Raw genomic sequence first — 21,761 nt, 5'->3', positions numbered from 1 at the left:
TCGTTTAGCGGGTACAGGTACAGGGCGGGCAGCGGTACGGGGCCATGGGAGGCGGCGGCGAATGGGGTCGGCATCGTGCTCGCCGTCGACGACGATGCTGGAGACAGTCACGGTGGGAGGGAAGTGTTTGGCTCTGTTTGCACACCTCAACCGCTGACTCTGTGTACGCATCACGTGCCATGCACTGTGGCGGGCCGCCACAGCTTATTGTTCACAAGCGACTCGTCCATGGGTACATTGCAGCTCTAGCATAACGTATACAAGACAGACCATCCGAGTGTAACAAAATCACAAAAGCGCACAGTAAAGCACAATCACAAAGCTAATGACAACAACCGCACATGATGCGGATACACCGAGGGTATATTGCCCGCTGCACAAGATAAAACATCACGGTAAGAGTTGGAGGATATATAAGGCACAAGATAGCGTGTATGACTGGGTGAGAATGTTTTCACGCGAATATGATGATTTGCCATTATGAGAGCGGAAAGCGATACATACGCCTGGAGCGCCTGCCTCAGCGCCAAGCCCCACTGACAGCCGATAGCAAATACGCACCGTCTACTCCGCAACGACCTCGCCCGCTGCACGTAACCGCGTGTGCTCATGCTCGCCGCGCGCGCTCGACAGCCGCTCCAGCAGCGGCCCCTGCATGCGGCGCACGCGGAACCACACATGCGGCCGCTCGAAGCGCTCCGCGTCGCTCTCGCCGTTCCCTCCCTCCCTGGGCCCGTGGTGCGTGCAGCCGCGCGTGGCACCGCCGGAGAAGCCCGCCGCCCCGCGCGGCTGCAGCGCGACGCCGACCCACTGCAACGAAGGCACCACGAGGGCGGCCGCGAGCGCTATGCGCATCGCCAGCTCGGGCGTCGCTGGGCCGGGCGCGCTGAGCGACAGGCTCTGCAGCCGCACGGCGGCAAAGCACGCGACGTGCTGTGTCTGCGGGACGGGACGGCGTCAGCAGGGTCAACACGCGCAGAGCACGCCCACGTACCACCCAGGCACCCAAGTCGCCGTCGAGTGCGTCGGCGACGAGCACGAGCTCCAAGTGGGCCAGCCGCGGCGCGGCGTCCGCGATCGTGCGCAGAACGTCCGTGGCGACGCCCGGCGCGAGCGCGCACGCGAGCACGGTGGGCGCGGACGGGCGGATGAGCTCGAGCGTGCGCGCGAGGACGGCCTGGGCCGTGTAGCGCCGCAGGGGCGCGCCGAGCACGTAGCGCAGCTCGAGGCGGCGCACGGCGCACCCCAGCGGCGGCACGGGCATGCTCGTGAACACGCTGTCGAGCGCGTCCCACGCGCCCGCCGCGGGGAGGTCGCCCACGGAGCACTCGGGCGCGAACGTGAGCGTGCGCACGGTGGGGAACGCGTGCGCGACGCCGCCGAGGCTGGGGATGCGCCCGCCGAGGCCGAGCGCGCGCACGCCGGCGCAGACGCAGCCGGGGGGCAGCGACTCGAGGAGGCAGGCGACCTGCCAGAGCTGGAGGGTGCGCAGGTGCGGCGCGTACGCGGTGAAGGCGGCGGTGTCGCCGGCGACGCGGGCGGAGCCGTCGCGCCAGACGCCGAAGACGAGGCGGGTGGGGCGCCAGGCGGTGCGCGCGAGGAGCTCGAGGGTGGCCTTGCCGACGATGTGGAAGTGCGCGTCGCGGAGGCGGGTGAGGCCGGCGATGGCGTCTGCGACGGCGGGCTGGGAGGCGAGGAGGGGCTCGAGGTCGCGGATGTAGAGGCGGCGGAGGTTGTGTGCTGCGCGGAGGACGTCGGAGAGCAGCGGGGCGCAGGAAAAGTCCTCGAGCCAGGTGTCGCGGCCGTCGGCACGGCGGGCGGAGGCAAGGAAAGCGCCGTCTTTGATGGCGAGGGCGCGGAGGTGGACGATGCGGTTGGGTGGGTCGGCGAGCATATATTGGCAGAAGAGGGTGATCTGGTCTGGGCCGGAGATGACGGCAGGATCGGCATCGCCGAGAATGACGTCGGAGAGAAATCGAGGCATGGCCAGGGAGTAGGCGTCATGGCACGTCAGCGCGAGGCGCATCGCATCGGGCGGGGAAACAAATGTGAGGATGAGCGCGAGCACGTCGTTGTTCAGATTGAGGAAACTCATGGCGGGCAGGCGCAGCACCGGGGGCTGCTTGAGACGCAGCACGTCTGCGCAGCGTCAGCAGCGGGAGCAACCAGTGAACTCGAACGCACATACCAGTGTGGGGGTGTCTGTGGATGATCTGCAGCATCGGGGGCGGGATGAGAGAGGGCAAGGGGCAGAGCCAGAGAAGGCGATGACGAGTCCGGCAGGTGCCAAAGGGACAGGCACACACATCTCCCCCAGCGCCCACCCATCGGCTGCAGTCGCCATCGCCGCCACCGTCGTCGGTCGCGCACCCAGCGGGCGGGGGACGCGATGGGTGAGATGCAGCGGGAGGCAGGCGATCCGGAATATAAGAAAGCGGTCTTTCACTTTGGCCTCCGACTTCCGCTTCATCAGGCGTCCATCTCCGCCCATCGGCATCCTCGCCCGTTGCCAATCCCTCCGCCGCCCATGCCCACTTGCCTAGCGCCCCTCCCGTCGCCCCCCACACCCGCCGCTGGCTGCCCCGCGCCGCCGTCTCGTTGCTGGTCGCCACCATCGCGATCTTGCTGCCGGCCGTCGTGTTGAGCGCGCAGTGGCGGAGCCGTCCAGGGCGACGAATGCAGGAGCAGGGCCATGGACCGTGCGCCTCTCTCTCATCTGCCTTCTCGAAGCCCTCCCAAGCATGTGCGACCCAGTGGACCTCTTGCGCATAAACAGCCGCCCAGCCTTCAGCCATGGCTTCTGCCGCCATCACTGGCGTCCTCGGCACTCGTCATTCTCTCACCACTTCGTCTCGTCTCCGCTGTCCCGCCTTGGCCCCGTCGCGGTGTAGTCTCAGACCGAGTCGTGCCTGCTAGCCACTGAAGTCATGCTATGCGAGCAAGTCGCCGCTTGTCAGTCGTCGACTGTACACCAAGATGAGCCCGTCTTGTCGTTATGTGAGAGAGTGCAACAAACATGATTGGTACGCACCATGCATAGCAGGTCGACGAGGCCATGCCAACATACAGGACTATGGTCGGCTGCATCTCGCAGACATGCGCATATAGCCATGTCATTGTGGACGCGTAAAGGTTGAGAAGATGCGCTCCACCGGATAGAAGCCAGCGCAGCACAGACTTAATGCGAGTGAATTCAAGTATGACTTGACAATGTCGACTTGAGTATGCCCCGAGAAAGACATCGACTATGCACGTCGAGAGTCGGAGAAAATTGTTCGGTGAGAGATGGACGACGGGTGATGAAAATCAAGATTACGCGCGCGGCACTGGGTGGACCTATCAACGCCGGGGGCTGCAGCGAGGAAGAGCCAGAACCGTTGACGCCACATCACCCGCAACGGCTACAAGCGACCTAAAATGGGAACCCACCTTCTAAAACGGCGCGCTGTGGTTAAAAACGAAAATGGCGCGCAAGCCTGACTCTGACATTCCGGCAAAGTGACAGCACGCTGTACGGTCATCCTGGCTTGTTGACCAGGTCGCGCTAACCCGGGTGGGCGCGTTGTCGGCTCCGGTGTGCGCATGCGCCTTGCGATCATCGATCATTGCCGCGCCGCCGACCGAAGCACTTGCTTCCGCTAATAATATAAAATACATAACCCCGCTTTCCACCCCGACAAGTCTCTAATCCAAGTCCACTCACAGACACCTATCAGTCCGCCGCACAGTCACTCATCGCCCCATTCGCTGCGGTACGCCGGCGGTAACCGGATCCCGCCCGCGATGCGCCCCGCGTCCTCCTCCTGCAGCAGCATGTCCCGCGAGTCCAGCAGCCCCACCTCGCTCCCCGCGCTTTCCGTCGGCGGGCCCGTCATCGTCCGCGCCGTCCCCGGCTCAGAGCCCGACCCGAACGCAGAACTGTCCCTCGTGCCCCCAGACCCTGACCCAGAGCCGGCGTGGTTCCGCTGCATCCGCGCGAGCTTCTCCGTCGCGCGCGGCCTGTACGCGAACACGTCGTCCGCTGCGCAGCGTCGTGGGCGGTACGTCAGCCGCCTGCCGCGCATATAGGCCGAAGAACAGGCTTACTGGATGGCCGCGGCATGAACGGCGACACGGAGTACCTGTCCCCCGCCGCCACCGCCGCCATAGCCGGCTCGATACCACCTGCCCCTGCCCCCGCACTCACAGCTCGGCGCCGCCGCCGCACGCACACCGCCGCCACCACCAAGAGCGCGACGAGCCCCACCGCGCCGCCGACCGCGCCGCCGACCACTGCGCCCATGCTCATCTTGCGCCCGCCGTTCGTCGCACCCAGGCCGATCGCCGTCACGCTCGCGCCCGCGGACGCGGACGAGGATGACACGTGCGGGGCGGCGATAGTGGTGACGAGCGCGACGGACGTGACGATGCCGCTCACCGTCGTGCGCGTCTCCACCGTCGTCGCGACCGAGGACGGCGGCGGCGTGCTGGTCGATCGTCCCGCGCTGGAGCCGGTGCCGGGGGCAGGGCTTGATGGATTGCTGGACGTGGGCTCGGCGGGACTGGAAGAGCCCGGCGGCGTCGTCCCAGGCGAGCTGGACGGTGCGGGACTGGCTGGGTCAGTGCTTGTCGGCGCGGCCGGCGCGGTGCTGGTACTGGTGCTGGTGCTGGTGCTGCTGGGCTTGGACGACGTCGCGGCGTTCGCGCAGTGCGTGAACGTGTCGTTGTTGTCCGTCGCCTGGTCCTGCTGCGCGGCCTCGCGCGTGTATGTGCTGCCATCATCGCGTATTCAGCCAGGCGCTCAGCGCAGCGCGTCGTGACACATGCACTCACTAGAACCTGCGCGGCGGGCGCAGCGCTCACGCGTCAGACACGGAAGTGGAAGGGACGACAGGAGGCGGGCGCGACGCACCATGCACCCGTATTCCAGAACAGGTTGTACATAAAGTCGTCGAGCTTGATGCCCTGGTTGCACACCGCCGTCTGTATGGTTGTCGGCAGCCTGGGGATCCCGTCAAAGACGACCAAGGCCAAGAGGGCGCGCGGCGCACTCACGACTGGTTCGTCCCGTCCCCGCAGTACTGCCCGTTGTAGTCGCTGAAGCGGTACATGTAGTACGCCCCGTTCCCTGGAGCGCATGTGCGCCATCAGTCCGGTGCGTGCGCGCGCTAGAACAAGCATGCGCGCGTACCGGCGTCGATCCCGTTTACGCTGCCGCCGTTCACGTCCCACTGGCAGCTGGGGCGCGGCAGGCGAGCGTGAGTGTAGGGCAGGAAGACACACGGTGGCGGCGTACTTCATGCAGAGCATGCTAAGCGCAAACGAGATGGAGTTGCAGCAGCACGAGCCTGGGCGCGCGTTAGTTTACACAGTCGGATCGGGAAGGCAGGGTGATGCACTCAATTGGTCGTCGCAGTTGTCTCCGGGCGTGTTGGGCCGGAAGGACGGGACCTCGTCTGGGAGCATCCATAGTCGGCTCGCGGATGCAGACCCCAGGAGGGGGGGACTCACATTCGCTGTTGCAGATCTGGCGCAGCCGCTGGTACGTCGTGCCTGCAAAAGGGCAGCCAGTGAGCAGGGGCGTGGTGCGCTGCGCCCGAGGACACGTACATGGGGTCTCCCCGACGGCACTGGTGTACCAGTCGAGCGCGTTCCCGGCGCATGTCGTGTTTCCGGAGAGCGCAGGTCTGACGAGGGCAGCGAGGGCGAGGGCGGCCGCGAGCGTGGATGAACGCGGCATTCAGATGATTAGAATTTTCAGTACCGGTAGAGAATGGGGGGAACGAGGGAGGGAGCACACGAAGGGCTGTCGTGAGTGCGGGGAGTGCAAGGCGAAAAGTGTGCCGGGCTGTGCGAGACGAGTTATTGCAAGAGCCCAGTCCGCCGGGTCGTAACGGCTGTGTACGACAGTTCGACGTGCGCATCACCTTCGGAGAGCAGGAATAGTAGTGCGACGGCGTGGTCGCGAGGCACGAATGATGGAGGCTGCATTGATGGGCAGGTACTTGTACAGATACATGCTGATGCACAGGCGTGATCCTGCTGCCCCGACGGATTTGCCGCCCTGTGCTATGTACCGTGCTAGCGCTATTGCCTGCATGCAGCTCGCAGACCTTGGCCTCGTCGTGAGCGATGGGCACTGACCGCTGGCTTTCTATTCATCGTTCAACCTGACGCTGACGCTTCCATGTCATGGAGCTTCATCTCCGTGCCAGAGAAGCGAGCCAGTCAGTTTGACATTCCCAATTCACTTTCGCATCTGGCAGCGAGCGCGGCAGATGCCCCGACAAGGACGGCTGCTTAGCCGGCCGCCGCTGGACACAGTCTGGCGAGGTTGTTGGACTTGGCTGACGGAGAAGCGAGCTGGGGAAAGATAGAAGGGTGAATACAGCTGCCCCAGCGCGAGAACGTGCGAGGCGTGAGAATGTTCGCCACCTACAACAGATACTCGACTCACCTGGTACATGCGACACTCGCGTCGCTCGTCCTCACTGGCAACAGAGAGAACGTAGTAGCAAGAGCCCGAAGTCCAGAGGGTTACCGACGTAGCCTATTAGTGCAATCTCGAGGTTATCTATATGATGACAACGATGACAACACATATGCAGGGACGCGATATGACCCAGACTCACACGAACGACAGACGTCTCATCATATACGACGGTCCTACAAGGAGAAAGCAACTGCTTAGAATAGGATCGGAGCTCTACAGCGGTGTCACCAATCACTTGCTGGCTACGGCCGTACCGAGATACTTATACGCGTAAGCTCCGCAGTCATTCACTCTTGGACTTGTCCTTACGATTGCTAGTATAGCACCCCTTCTCGACAATTCAACCGTGGATTTCGCCAACCCACAGCTGACAACTGGTCTTCGACTTTGATCGTCATCGAAGCGAAAAGAGACGGTTCACATCTTGCGATCCCACACGCGACGATAATCGCAGCGTCGTATGAAAAGAAGCATTGCTTCGTCTGTCCCACACTATCTGGAGCCCTGCCCGGGCCTGACTTGTATCTCAATCAATCTGTCACCCTTCGTGGCTGCATCACGAGCGGCGAAGACGGCCCTTCGTCGAAGCCGGAGTCGTGCTGCACGTCTCGGAGAGAGCGTCTCTTCGCTCGCAATCCGGACGCGGATGGCCTTGGTTGCGCGAGTGAGGGAAGACATCCGTATTCGCAGGCTTAGGCTATGGATGGTCTGCAACTCCTCTCAAGTTGACGCTGTGGTGTATAGCAGGAGTAAGGCAGCCCGCGCGTCCACTCGACCTCCTGTGACCTTGTTCAGTGAGGCTAATGCCTCTCTCACGACGGATGGCATGTTCTCCTGTAATCCGAGAGGTCGATACCAGCAGGAACACGTTACTATGGACGATTTTGCGCCCAAGTGGAGGTCCGAAATTCTCCTCTACGTCCCGCATCGACTCCAAACATGAACGCACGCTGCGCTGAAATTCAATCCGAGACACAGCACTCTCCAGCGTCGCCAAGCTTAAGCTATGATCTATGATAATAAACAGGCAGGGGACAACGTAGCACACGTCCAGTGCCGTTCGCGCTCACTTGGCCCGCAGTGGCTGATGCAGCCCCAGCGAACTCGCGCGATCTTCAGCTAGCATCGCGCCCTGTGCCCGCAATGAGACGACAGCTTAGGCGTACTCTCTGTGTCTTTACGACTGTACGCGCACTCTTGAAAGCGATGAGATGTCGTTCATATGCAGTTTGTATTGGTGTTTTCGGAAATGCGACAGCCTATAGCGACGTGGAGGCGTTTCGGCGGACGCCGACAACAACCATTCTGAGATGGCGACTCACGGCCTGGACGTCTCACTTGGCAGAGACCCACAATGTATGCAATACGATAGCATCCTTCATCTTTGTGCTTTCTCCGGATCTTTGTTTACTGTCAAGACAAGACGGATTAGCGGCAACCTTCGAGTATTTGTGCCAGAGATATCACTGTGCCTCATCTCGGCTTTCCGCTCCTCTACTGCTTTACCTTGTACTACAATATCTGCGGTCGGTGATCGTTAGTCGCAGGAGGCCATCGAGGAACGCGTAAGCTAGTTCAATCATCCACAGATAACGCCATGTTGATAAACTACATTGCAAGACGGCGAAAGCCGATGCCACGAACACGCCATTGACACGCCCAGCAATTATACATAAACGGAGGCAAGGCTTGAATAATCCTTTTGAAGAGAAGAGAACTTCGCAGAGGCGGCGAAGACGCCAGAGGACGGGATGCAGTCTGATCTTCCTCGGATACTGCATGTGAGCCTTCACCCGCACTAGTTTCCATGTTTGCCATCCTATACAGGGTCTACGCACGCGCGTTCCTGTATGCCACATGGTGCATTGTGCGGCAGTACCTCCTGCGTGAGTACATCTTGAAACAGAGAGGACACGGCCACTCCTTCTGCTCGCCGTTGGCGCAACCGGTTCTCATGTCACGCCGACGTTCGCTGCTGCGACTGAACCATGCTTCGCAACGTCCGCATTCGTAGTGGCAGGCCGCGGGCGTCCTCTGCTTGGGTCTTCTATTGACGTACAGGCGGATGTCGCTCGAGGGAACGCGGAAGCGGGGCTTCTTGGGACGAGGAGTATGCAGGGCCAGCATCCTGCCCGCGACCGCGTGCTCCGCCTGTGGCGGCGAGTGTTCCGTTATTTGGCCGTGTTCATATGCGGGCGTGTGTGCTTGTCTCGTGAGGGTTTGAGGGGAGGAGTACGGTGTCCATAGGGTTGAACCCTATGGTGGCGTCCTTCGGTGAGCTCCTCAGAGCTGGGAAACTGAAAGGATGTGAGATAGTGTGTGTAGACGGAGGACAACACGACGCCATACCTCCGGCGATCCATGAAGTGACGCATCCCAGCTGAAATCCGTGAAGAGACCCTTGAGGTCTCCGTCGCCTTCGGGTACATCTATGATCTGACCCGTCGTGAGGCTCTTGACTGGGCGCCGGACTTGCTGTGAGGAATGGCGCTTCCTCGTTGCTTATGTTCGCGGTCCATTGGAGCCAAGCGCGCAACCCTGCGAATGCGTCGGAGGGCATTGTAGAGTGGGCGTGCTGAGGAATATGACTCTACTGGTCATGCGTAGAGCCCATGATGCAGGAAATATGCTCATGTTCGAGGGTGAGTCGTCTCTGAGGTCGGAATGAGGTGCTGTTCTGGCCTGAGATGGTCTGAAAAGCGAGGGATGCTACTTATATGTCGGTTCTGCAATACCCCTCTGCACAATACAAGCTGCATCATGCACTGTGCTTCTTCACAAGGCACCGGGCAAGATGTGCCCTCGTATCTTTAGGACAATGCAGGTCCTCGTCCACGCATGACAGAATGGATCAGGAGAACAACAAAGTGAGAATGACAAGCGAGCGGGAGCGGTAACCTTTATATCAGAATGCAGTTTGGTGCTACACACCTTTATTGTGGGTGCGACGAGCAGACAACGCTAGGTCATTCCTCTATTGCTGCAACGTGCCGTCCATTCTCGTAATCCGGGAATGTGAAAATTTGACGTGTCCCTTGCCTGCATGAAACCAATTCCATGTTTCCAGCGCTCATCCGTCGATTGAAGAGCACGATCGTGTGTTCCCTGATCATTAACGTCTTTGCGAACGGCAGTCTCTTGCATAAAAGACCCGATGCCGATTGTAGAGCCACTGTTTGCACTGCGTACACACTGTAGATAATGCGCGTAGCAGATCATTGCTAAAGGACTATATGGACTCGGCCAGAAGAGCATCGATTGAACAACTAGCAATTCTCGAACATTTGGTTTCAGCCATCGCTTAAGTCACGGCAGCTGTAAAGTGTCATTAGACGAATGGGTATTCTGGCCAGATCAGTATCACTGAAGGCGTGTTGTCTGCTCCATTATAAATTTCGTGATCTAATAACAGTGTACCCCCCGCTACATCTACAGCATCCATTCCTCAAAAACATTTCAATCATTGTTCGTCTTGTGCTGCAAATCATATCGACAGGAGCAGGACACAACAGCGCCAAGAATTGCAAGTCTCTTATAGGATGCTCTGCATAATCTTATCGATTCATACATGCTGACACGCTGTCCCCGAGGGTGAATACTTCCAAGACCTGCGTTTACTCGTCCTTGCTGTGTATACGTAGCGCATTGTTTCCATTATGCACGTTGCGACTATGCAACATCGCAAGCCTTTCTTTGTCCCCATTATGATGAAGGCTATCACGGGATCCGGATGCGTATCCTGCGTGACAATGGACGGTGAGGAGTCAAACGACATGTCCTGGTACATCTTTCTCGAATACCACCAGCCGTCCCGTTTCCACGTTCTTCTGAATCCTAATTGTCCCCATGCTCTGTCTGCCGTGCTAGGGTGCTAGGCTCGCGCTCTCAAAGACAAACAACTTCGGCGCGAGTTAGGACAGCCTACGCGAGCCGTCATGCAGTCTGACACCTCCCTCTGGTTTAGTAAGCCCCCTACCCTAAATCTCTCTGGCCACTCGTACTCGCAGATGCCACGCGCAGCGCTCTGGCCGCACGTCAGCAAAGGCATCGCCAGTCACGGCGCAGCGAGTGCGGGCTGTAATGCACGAGAGAAGTGTATGCGCGCTACGCTATGAAGAATCAGCCTGGATAGATGATGCTTGAAGCTGCCGTGGAGGGGGGTCCGACGAAGACAAGGAATTTTAGGCGAAGACACTTTTAAAGGGACTTTCACGCAACCGGCATAGTACCTTCAACAGTCGCTGCAGAGAAATGGCGTATAATATTGGCACAGAATGATGGTCACAGGGGTATAGAGAGGGGTGAGAACCTCAAGCTGGGACCGATTCAGGCCTACGACAAATCTATACTGTTCACGATCACAAACGGCGCGTAAGCGAATGTGTTGCGGAAACGCCTGGTAGATACTCACATTACGCAGTCGACGCTTCATGGCCGCGTCGACCTCTTCTATGTTCTGGCCTTTATCATTGTGCCGGTTTTTCCATCTGTTCGCCTTCCCGTCTTCGATATTCGTGTCTACCGTGTAGCTCTACCAGACATGGCAATCTAGTCGTAGGGAGCCACCAGTCCATCCTCGCTCGGCCCTGTCGCAGGAGCGCCATCTGACCCATCGAATCCTGGCCAGTCACGCTGTGCGTGCTCTTCAGAACGAGACGAAGGTATGCTCATGGTTGACGCGGATGCCGAGAGCATGGGGCCATGTTGGGCTAGCGTAGTCGGAGCGCTCCAGGATTGCAACGGCCCATACGTTGGCCACAGCGCAATGGGGTTCGTCTCTGCATCCTAAATACCCGGGGACGCGCTGTCAACGGCGTAATCAGTAGACATCACAGACTCGCGATGCAGACGAATCTAACCTGGATTGGCCGTTAGACGGCGGCTGTTCTGCAGTGGAGCCCAGCGGGAGAGATTGCGCGGTGCTTTGCCGACCTTGTAGACGTCTCGAACGGGATGGTAGTGAGAGCGTGGGGCGGAGACGCCTGGCACGGGATGGTAGCGGAGCGGCAGGGCGGTCAGATTCATCACTGGAGGCCTGTGTGTTACTTTGGTGGACGACGACCTCATAGCGCGGGTTGTTGAAGCCGAACTGGTACGTTCCTGAGGGCTGCTGCATCGCATTCATGTCTACATGACCAGCTTGCGGCTGCACGTCGTCCACCTGCATACTTGGTACGTCCTGCGCTTGCGGTGGAGGCAAGCGCGCCCAGAACGCCTTCAGTGCGGCGTTGGGGTCAGCAGATGGGCTGGGACGGACGGGCTCTGTTGCAGGGACTGTAGGTGGGTTCGGGGACGACGGCTGGTCTTCCGCAGGGGGCGCATTGACCGAGGCAGGGGCATGATCCGAGGCAGGCACATCATCCAAAACAGGCTCATCATCCAAAACAGGCTCATCATCCGAGGCAGACGCACAATCAGAGGCAGGCGCTGGAGCAGAGGGCTGAGCCACAGCCTGCGATCGGGAAGCCTGAACACACGCTTCCAGCCAATGTGACACAGGCGGAGTGGGCTGGCGCGGAGGGGGACAGTCGAAGGTGAACCCAAAGTTGAAGCTCCCATTATGTTGAGCTTGTTCGTGCTGTACAGATGGTACGATCTGTTGCAGGACGAGGGGAACTCCTGTTGAACTGAAGGGTTGATGGGGGATTGTGGCCATAGGGTGCTCGACGCATTCGACCTGCTCAACGTATTCGCCCTGCTCGACGTGTTCGCCCTGCTCAACGCGTTTAACCTGCTCGGTTTGTTCAACCTGCTCGACGCATTGGACCTGCTCGATGCATTGGACCTGCTCGATGCATTGGACCTGCTCGATGCATTGGACCTGCCCGGCATCTTGGACCTGCCCGGCTTGCGCAACTGGCTTCTTGTCGTGCCAAAGCGACGCAAGCAGATTGGGAGGGATACCGTCAAGCCCACAGCTGGAGCTCTCATTGTGATTAGCTTGCACAGATCGCATGACCTGCTCGACAAATTCGACCTGCGCAACAGATTCGACCTGCTCGACGCATTGGACCTGTTTGACGTATTGGACCTGCTTGACGCATTGGACCTGCTCGATGCATTGGACCTGCCCGGCATCTTGGACCTGCCCGGCTTGCGCAACTGGCTTCTTGTCGTGCCAAAGCGACGCAAGCAGATTGGGAGGGATACCGTCAGGCCCGCAGTTGGAGCTCTCATTATAAGCTTGTTCGTGGTGCAAAGATCGCATGACCTGCTCGAAAAATTCGACCTGCCCGGCTTGCGCAACTGGCTTCTTGTCTTTCCAAAGCGACGCGAGCAGAGTGGGAGGGAGACCGTCAAGCCCACAGCTGGAGCTCTCATTGTGATTAGCTTGCACAGATCGCATGACCTGCTCGACCAATTCGACCTGCGCGATAGATTCGACCTGATCGGTGCATTGGACGTGCTCGACACACTCGACCTGCCCGGCTTGCTCAATTGGCTCCTCGCCTTGTGAGTCCTGCGTATTCTGTGAATGACAGTCGTCTGCGTCCGCCTGAGTTCCCCTTTTACCAGACTCCTGATCAGTCCGCTCGATGTCCGGATGTTCCTCTCCGCGGACGTCATGGAGTATACGTCCGTGTTCCTCGCTTAGCAGCTTCTCCTGCTTGGTCTGCATTCCATTGTCGCACAGATGATCTGCAGGATCAGCCTGCACCTCCTGTTCGCGCACACCTTCCGTACCGTCGGTCTCCATTCCTTGCTCGCGTAGATCTCCGCGATTCATCTGTGCGTCTCGTCGTTCCGCGTGATCCGTCTGTGCGACATGTTTGCATACGCGCTCTTCGTCCGTCTGCGCCTCTTGATCCCGCAGATGCTTCGCTTGCACCTCCTGCCCCCACTGACCCTCGGCCTTCCGCAGTGCAGACTCCTTCTCCAGCGTCTTGCGCTGTTTCTCCAGCTCCATCGGGGCTGTGACGGCCTGTACACGCCTCTGCCCGACCTCGACGCGTTTCTCTCCCGCCGTCATGCGCTTAGCTTCGATGAGCGCACGCTCCTTCTCTGCCTGCGCCCGCTTCTTCGCGCGCTGCTCTTGCTCCTTCTTCGCCCTGTCGCGTTCCAGATCCAGCCGCACGCGCGTCGACCTCAATGTTTCCAGCTGCCCAGACAGCGCATCCTGTCGTGCCTTGGTCTCCGCATAAGCTTCCGCGAGTTGCGCGCAATGGCGCTGGCATGTGGCCTGAAGCTCCTTCGCGCGCTTGACCTCCTGCTCGACAAACGCCTCAAGTGCCTTGCGCTCGTGCACCAGGGCCTCTCGTAGTTGATCCGGACGCGTGTTCTGATGCTCCCCCATCATGTCGACTGTCTTGGCACACATCTTCGTGTACCTTTCGCACGCGATCATGGTACGCGTTGATGTGTCTGTCTCGGGCATAGGTACGATCAGAGGCGAGGGCTTCGAAGACTTGGGCGACGCGCTGCAGGGCGACGAGGGGCCGGCTGAGCTGGGCACAGAGAGGAGATCAGCATCGATGTGGTGTCGAGAGCTGTCGAGCACATCAGGTGTGTCCTGAGACACAAGGACTGCCGCGGAGGAGCCAAGCGGGGTAGTTTCATGCGATGTACTACACGATGATGGGCCTGATTGCAGTGACGCGCCATCGGTAGAAGATTCCGGGGACCGTGCTGGGGTCTCATCGATAATTGACTGCTGGGAACTCTGCGCAGACATTTCGTCAAACAGAGGTACACATTGTGGCACCGGCATGACGTACATTGAGATCCGCTATATCCTCTCCCTCAAAGCGACTGCAGACGTGAGAAACTGGATTGTCCTTCCAAAGCATCACCGGCACCGCCAGGGTATATGCAGCTGCGTCGTCAGGTGCGAAACGGCGGGCCAGGATGTTGATGAACAGTGTCGCGAGACACACCAGGACCGTATGCCCTAGACGCAATGGTCAGTCGGTATCGCAGCAGATGAGAACGAGCCGCTCGTACCCAGCCAGTAACCGAATCCCTGAGCTTCAATTGTGTCGCAAATGTGGCAACTGGTATGCTTTGAGGGTGAGGATGAGAAGGTGGTGGTGAATAACTCCCAGTCTGCAGAGGCGCAAGAGACAGCCAACGATGCACCCTCGCAGTCCAGAGAGCTCATCCTGGACTGCGTAGGTGCGCCGCTATGCAATATCTCCGGCAGTTTAGCAGCGATGTTGCTCTGCAGATTATGATTAGCGTGCGTGACATCCAATTCTACGCACGCACTCACCTGGGTATGACTCTGCAGACCGTTCTGGGAAGAGACCACTCTCTCGCGGCGTCGATTTCTAGAGAATTTGACCAGTGCACACACTCCCCACACCATCGTGAACGCGATGACGACAGCTACGAGGTGACGGGGCCGAAGGTGACAGCCGGGGGCGATAGATGCGAGATACGCCGGGCAGAAGTGATGGGCCGAGTCGCTCGCATCCTCCGACCAGTCCATCGTGTCCGAAAACGCGTATTCGATTGTCGACGTTGAGGTAGTAGGCACCGACGACGGCGCCGCCGATGGACTCACAAGCGCCGGGGGTTGCGACGCGACAGCGAGGGCCGTAGGGGTCCAGAGAATGAGATTCTTGCAGGAATCCGTGGTTGGCGATGGTGGTATTGAGGTCCGAGTCGGAGGGACCGGGAGTGAGGGACGAGAGGACCTGCGAGGACAAAGTGAGCCAATGTGGCGCGAGCACGTTTTGACCGCACGCACCGGAATGAAAGCGCAACCTCCTCAGCAATGAAAACAAGGTTAGGAACCGCCGCATCGATGAATTGTCCAACTATTTGAGGCAGATATACATTGTTGGGCATCTGCATCTGCACGAGAAACGTGAAGACGACGACGCCGATTTGGCTGGCTATCTGTAGCCAGAGCATGGCGATTCAAAGTATCGAGCACTCTGTATAGCGCAATATAGTATCTGTGTCAGCATTACTCTCTCTGTCCAACGATATCGTCTCCTCGAAGGACCGCGCCACAAATGAACCAGTGGCGTGCCGGGCCTCATCGAGCAAGACGGCATGGAACACGTAAGACACTCACCAAGAGAGGATGCAGTAAGCTGATACCTTTGTGAGTTTATTTCTTGGAAAGTTGGTTATAGGATGTACAATGTCCAGGGGTTGTGGATGGGTGTCGAGAGCAAGAGGGAGTGCTAAAGACGGCGGCCAAAGCAGGTGGCCTGATGCACAGGGTTCGCGGAGATCTAATCACTCGTCCCACGGCGTGCGGAGTTCCACTCCATTACCATAAGCACTTCCTTGGTCCTTGTTGTGACCGAGCCTCTACACACGAGAGGCACGGTTCGAACTCCGCGATCAGGCTACAGAACATCGCATTCCGCGTGAAGTACTCGTGGTAGACAGCCTGCACAGCTGTGAATCGCGCATATGCCTGACTATCAAGGGACAGAGAGCTGCGCTGCATTCTGCAATCTCTTGACGAAGCTTCAATGCCAAATAGATGTGTTCCAAGACTAGGACCCGCTGCGAGCGGTGGCGGTGGTAGCAAAGACACTGGTTGGCTTCCTTATTAGGAAGACGCTTAGATGTCGATCGGGTGCTCAAATTGGCAGCCGATCTTCCTTTTCTCGTATGTCGCCCTCTGTGCATGACACTCCTTGCCTTCGTCGTGCGTTGGAGTGAATATGTTTCACTGTCTGTCCAACATATCTGCGCGCTCATATCCTGCCAGCCTACATGCAACTTACTGGTGGCTCACGGGTTCTACCGTCGCTCCTCCCGTCTTTTGCGCTGCGTGCTCAGGTTAGCCTGACCTCGCTCTCCCAGGACAGATCATCGTGTGAGCCGTATCTGTTCCCGAGCTGCAAGTATTCGACATGCAACATCTCCTTTGGGCGCGGCACTTATGCCTCCATCTGCGGCGGCATTGTTAGCTTACTCTGCTTCATGAGAGTGGGCTGGTTGTTGTACAACGAGACTACATGACGTTCCTCATTGCTTGGGTGGACCAGATCAAAGGTGTACTCTTGGACGCCCATCCACATCCCGTCACTGTTGCTCCTGTGTCTGCGGCTGCACCGCATTCCTCGTCGAGAGTACCGTCGACTTCCAGCTAGACTTCGTGGCCGCCGATATTGTCTCACATCCGTTCACATTCCCTGCCCTGCATATGTGAGTGCTTTTGGCCCTGAGGGCCGTATCACGTCGTGTCGAGGCCGAAGGACATTGCGGTTGTGCGCCCACGTGACTGGCGCATCCATGTCGAATGGCTCACTGAGCGAGCGCGGTACAAAGAAGCTCTGATGGAGATCGAGAAATAGGCGGCGGCGACGTGACGGCGGGGCTGGAAGAAGATGTTGTTTGCATCGGAGAGCGGTGCATCGAGTCTTTCGCTAGCCGAGGTGATGTACGCCCTCTTCAATTGTCGACTACGAATAGTGCGCTGATGCGCCAGATGTTCAGGTGCAGTCAGGACACGAAGTGCAGGGACTCGGAAGCCTGAACATTCATGTTTGCGAAAAGGAGCAAGTTACTGGTGCATAGCATATGCGCTGATGCTGTATGATGCTGACGTATGGGTCGTATGACGTTTCCAGTGTCATTTCGGCCGTATAGGCCGAGCTTGACTACGCACTATCCTATCCATCGATACAGACTACAGTCCCTGAGACGACTGTGTACGTGAAGTACCTCGCGGAGCTCTAATCGTTATGTTTATCTGTTGCCGTCTTCCCTCTCACAACTTGTATCTAGCTACACGATGGATTGCCGACATGAAAAGGCTCGCCCTTCCTACCCCTACGCCGCCGGAATGTGTTTGAGCTGATCTGCGAGACCAATTTATGTACGGCTGTGGAGGCCCAAATATTACTTCTCATCGAATTTGACGACGTATTGGCGGGCGGAACGCCGTCGTGCTTCAGTTGCGAATATCAATTCACAGCAGAGTGCTGCAATCACTTTGCTTGTCGGATCACATCTATCCGATACCTGTAAGTACCCCAATCAATTTGATTATGACCGCTACGTTTGCTAGCTCTGAAATGTCGTTCTACTGAGTCGTTTAGATCGGGCGCGTTGTGCAGCAATTGCAGAGCCGAACGTACTGCCTATCTCCCTACTTGAATGTCCTTTTCTGCAGAGACTGTTAGCCGACATCCGACTTCTCAGACATGCAGATGCGGATGAATGATCCCGGTCTACATTACGGTGACTTACCGTCTAATCCAGGTAAAGCTATATGCGGAATATGCATCTACCCTCGTGTTGGACTTCTTGAAGGCGAGGAATCACTACAGTTTAGAAGCCATACGATGTACAAGAGTCCTATGTTCCGCGGACTAACCGACTGGAGTAGGCCTACAGAGACATAGTTTCTGAGATGGTATTCTTACTGGGCGCATGGGCAACAATAAGGAGGCCCTCACGCTCATCATCGAGCAGCTGGGTGACGTGAAAAGGGTAAATCGACGTTGCGAGACTCGCATGCTTAACGCGAGCTCGCTGATATACTGCCCTCTAGGCAATAAACTTTGCGAAAGAGCAACACGATGACGATCTCTGGGAAGGTCTCCTCAAGTACTTCGAAACACGCCCAAGTACGCCCCTTACGCTCACGCAGCACTGCGCAGTGCTCACACTATCTCCTGTGTAGCCTTTGCGACCTCTTGAAAAACGTTGGCGCGGAGATTGATCCCATCCCGCTCATCCGACGGATGAAACGGTGAGATTCCAGGGCTCAAGGGCGCGCTTATGGAGATCCTGCACGATCTCAACCTACAAGCGTCACTCCTTGAGAGATGCCAGACCATTCTCAATGGGGACGCTGCGGAACTTGCCCGTCAATTACACCGAAATCAAACATGCAGGTTTTTCCTGAGTGGTGCGCGCTGTTATTCTGAGTCTATTGTATATCGAAGCTGATACTCACACAGCGCAAACGGTATGTCCAATGTGCAATCGCCCCTTTCACCAGCATATCTATGGGCATGCGTCAATGCTCCTATGTCGACGTGTCATCCACGTGAGCTGCGTGACGTCTGACGAAGCACTTGCACAGCAACTGGTTCGGTGTTCGAATGTCGCGGGAATGCTGAGGGCGGTTCCTAATATGATAATGTTAAAAAGTACAGTCACGCGCGGACTATCATCCTGGTGCGATGCTACTGGAACCTCCAGGTAACTACATCTGTATCGCTCTGTTAACTATTGACAATCGCTGCCCCCAAACCTGCACAACGTCTCCAGCAGTCCGCTCGCTGTCGTCTCGGTCAATCCACGCAGTCCACTACACACGACGGCGCCTTTTCCATCCCGTATGGCAGCGGTCCGTCAGAGATGTCGTCCATCTTTCACACTGCCCAGACGACCGTAGCAGAGACCCAACAACAACTCTCGCCCTTCTGTAGTGGTTAAGACCACTACACGGCCGTTGTACGTACAAGAGGATCTTTACTTACCAATGGCCATTCGTAGATAGCGATCTGTTGTATCGCGAGCGTGCACGCGCGCCGCGCTGGTTCCTGTTACAGTAATATCCCTCTCCCGCTCTCCCCCTGTTTTAGATCACTATCTCCATATGCACAGGTACCCTACGGTCTCGATGTAGTTACCGGCTCGTCCATAAACCTGTTGTGCGTACGCTGTGTAGTCTCGTCGAATCAACGCCAGTATCGGCGCCCCTTTTGTTCGCGAATCCTCGCTTGTCTCTTCGCTCGCCCTCGACAGTTCGACGTCCGGATCCTTTCCGCTACGCGCTTCGCTCGACGTGCCCATTACAGTTTGATTCGACACAACCGGACGCTTGGACACTTCGTTTCCCTTTTCAGCTAAGCACTTTGTTCTCTTCCTCACCGTTGACAATTTTTCTCCCACAAGAAGCACCCACCACATGGCTCAACAAGGCCTCGACCAAGGCTTCGATGGGAGCTGGGGAGACGCGGGCATCCAACAGCCCCCTCAACCTGCTCCTCCCGAGGCCGGGGTGAATCCCACTGACACTGCTGACCGCATTCTCTTCCAGGCTGTCGCTGCACTTGGACGACACCAAGATGCGTTTGCGAACAACCAGCAGCTGCAGAGCGCTGCGCTCGAGTCGCTTGCCCGCAGCATTCACGAGTTGCGGCAGCGTGTGTCTGCGACACCCGCGCCGTCAACATCTGCCGGACCACGTAACATCAAAGTACGCGATCCCCGTATGTTCAACGGGAAGTCCTCGGAGGTCGTACCATTCCTCCGAGAGGTGCGTTCTTACATTGAACTTACTAACATTTCGTCCGAGAAACAAAAGACCACATTGTTCTCGATGTACCTCAAGGACGGTTAGGTGGTGTTGGCGTCGACCTGCCTGCTGAAGGACTTGTGGCTGACTTGGATGACTTGGGTGGAATGGCGTCCACCCCCAAGTTTCGCCTATATTTATAGGCTCTTCAGATCCGCTTGGTCAGCAATAGTCGCACGTCGCGAGGAACGAGCGACCGGGGCGCAGTAAGGCGCGATGTCAGCAAGGACTCGACTGAGAAAGAACTTGCTATGGAGACTTGTAGAATGACACGCCCTCATTGGAGGGACGTGATACTGATTGCTAAGCGGCCCGCCATAGGCCCGTGTTTGTAAGCGAAATCAGCAAAGATGACTCAACCGTTAGTAACAGAGTTTAAAGAAGCTTGCCTACCACCCGAGAACTCGCCGAAACGAGGGGGGCGCATGACTTACTGACATCCCGAAGGCACCATCAGCTTCCACTTCTATCAAACCTTCGAGATTAATCCGAACTTCTTGCGAAAGAAGACTTCTATGATCCGTGATTGGATCAAAGAACTCGGACCCATCTAGACCGTGTCAGGTGACGATGACGTATGTAATCACGTGGTCTTCACGTCATAGCCATAGGCTAGGGTTAGGGTCTGTTAGGTTAGGTTTCTGTTAGGTTAGGTTAGGTTCGGTTAGGTTAGGAGTAGGTTAGGTTAGGCTACAACAATTAATTAAACCGAAGTCTAGTTAGACATCTTATCATGTAATATCGATTAAGATAGCGTACGTTAGGGTTAGGTTAGGTCAGTGCCTTGCCCGACCTGGGCTTCCTAAAGACCCTCGGTTAATACCGTCTGCTTACTAAGGCAGTTTACGTAGCACCTACAAGATTTTGTTTATATGCGTTACATCAACGAATCGAACCGTTTCGATCCCTGGTGCGAAAACACTGGGGCGGCCAATAGGGAGCGGCTTCGAGCCGCCCGGCGATGACCTCAGGACTTTCCCGCGGTTTTGACGACTTTCCGCCGAAGCGTACCGGACGTGTACTAGCCGAAGTACCGGACCCAAAGTGCACCAGCCGGGACGAACCCGGCCGGCCTATCAGCACGTCAGTGTTCCCACCCCATGGGGGATCTATTTGAGCGATGACGCGTACCGTATTCGTCTTCGTAGCCCTAGCTATATAACAACGTCCCGAGGGCCCCCTCGGGCACTTTTGTCCCAAGGGGGCCCTCGGGACAACGCCTTTTTCTGATTTCAAATGATTCAATTTCGTCAAATCTCCTTGTGCTCATATCTTCTCCTCGTCATCGCCTCTTGCTCATCGTCGCCACCAACATTTTCACATTATCATCAATGATACTCTCAAAACTTGTCACATGCCTCTTCCCTCCATCACCATTGTCTTCTCATCGTCAATGTTCTCTTCCACCCATCTCGTCAATGTTCTTTTCCACCCGTCTCGTCAATATTTTCTTCCACCCGCCTCGTCAATGTTTGCTTCCACTCATCATTATCAACATGTTCTTCCATCACCATCAACAAGTCATCGCCGTATACATCGTCACTGTATACATACTCCACACCACCCTCATCTGTATTTGTGTCTTCATTGTCATTGGTTTCATAACTTCCTTTTATGCTGCCCATCCCTGTTGTCTCCACCGACACCATTGTCGAAGATGATTTTGGTACCACTTTCTGGAGTATCATTCATCGCCCATATTGTCAACTCCTCTGGTTTCATCATATGAACCGACTGGATATTGTATGTACTTCATGTTAATACACGGTTTCACATTCTTTTCTAAGGTTAGATCATGCTCATAAGGTTACACAGTTCCGATGGACTCCTGCTGCTCAATTACTTGTGCCAATTTCCGCTTTTTTGATTACATAAGTTGTGTTTGTGCATATATTGTCTGCTTACAAATCATTCCCCATTGGTCTATCAAATGATCAGATCTAGTCTGCCCTAAACTACCCTGGTATATATATACCTTCACCTTTGCTTCCATTCCCATTTCTTCTTCCATCCTTAATTTGTAAGTGGCATTTGTTACTGTTCTTTCATACAATGCTGACATTCATA

At 57.0% G+C, this 21,761-nt stretch overlaps 4 protein-coding genes across 4 annotated transcripts; 1 reads left to right on the top strand and 3 right to left on the bottom strand.

Moving 5' to 3' along the window:
• Positions 1-564: 564 nt before the first annotated feature.
• On the bottom strand, positions 565-2,615 carry POSPLADRAFT_1140263 (hypothetical protein; the record flags this gene model as incomplete). Its single annotated transcript, XM_024485147.1, has 4 exons — positions 565-939; positions 995-1,915; positions 2,185-2,202; positions 2,307-2,615. The coding sequence occupies 4 exons, from the start codon at positions 2,613-2,615 to the stop codon at positions 565-567; spliced, it is 1,623 nt and encodes a 540-aa protein (XP_024339948.1).
• A 2,081-nt stretch (positions 2,616-4,696) lies between these two features.
• POSPLADRAFT_1180211 (hypothetical protein) lies at positions 4,697-5,719 on the bottom strand (the record flags this gene model as incomplete). Its single annotated transcript, XM_024488736.1, has 8 exons — positions 4,697-4,751; positions 4,892-4,981; positions 5,035-5,107; positions 5,171-5,217; positions 5,276-5,327; positions 5,379-5,435; positions 5,491-5,532; positions 5,584-5,719. Coding segments are annotated over 8 exons (552 nt in total), but the record flags the coding sequence as incomplete, so codon positions are not given.
• Positions 5,720-11,117: 5,398 nt separating this feature from the next.
• Positions 11,118-15,328, bottom strand: POSPLADRAFT_1139051 (hypothetical protein; the record flags this gene model as incomplete). Its single annotated transcript, XM_024484987.1, has 6 exons — positions 11,118-11,257; positions 11,519-14,132; positions 14,188-14,360; positions 14,414-14,630; positions 14,682-15,108; positions 15,162-15,328. The coding sequence occupies 6 exons, from the start codon at positions 15,326-15,328 to the stop codon at positions 11,118-11,120; spliced, it is 3,738 nt and encodes a 1,245-aa protein (XP_024339946.1).
• Positions 15,329-17,815: 2,487 nt separating this feature from the next.
• Positions 17,816-20,248, top strand: POSPLADRAFT_1140180 (hypothetical protein; the record flags this gene model as incomplete). The annotated part of the gene is made up of 7 exons (XM_024485140.1): positions 17,816-17,875; positions 17,937-18,012; positions 18,150-18,322; positions 19,001-19,047; positions 19,292-19,655; positions 19,867-19,900; positions 20,142-20,248. The coding sequence occupies 7 exons, from the start codon at positions 17,816-17,818 to the stop codon at positions 20,246-20,248; spliced, it is 861 nt and encodes a 286-aa protein (XP_024339945.1).
• Between the last annotated feature and the right edge of the window lie 1,513 nt (positions 20,249-21,761).

Source organism: Postia placenta (assembly GCF_002117355.1).
Source record: "Postia placenta MAD-698-R-SB12 unplaced genomic scaffold POSPLAscaffold_5, whole genome shotgun sequence".
Taxonomy (NCBI): domain Eukaryota; kingdom Fungi; phylum Basidiomycota; class Agaricomycetes; order Polyporales; family Adustoporiaceae; genus Rhodonia; species Rhodonia placenta.
The sequence above is the reverse complement of the archived record's forward strand: the minus strand, read 5'-3'. Positions and strand labels throughout refer to the sequence as shown.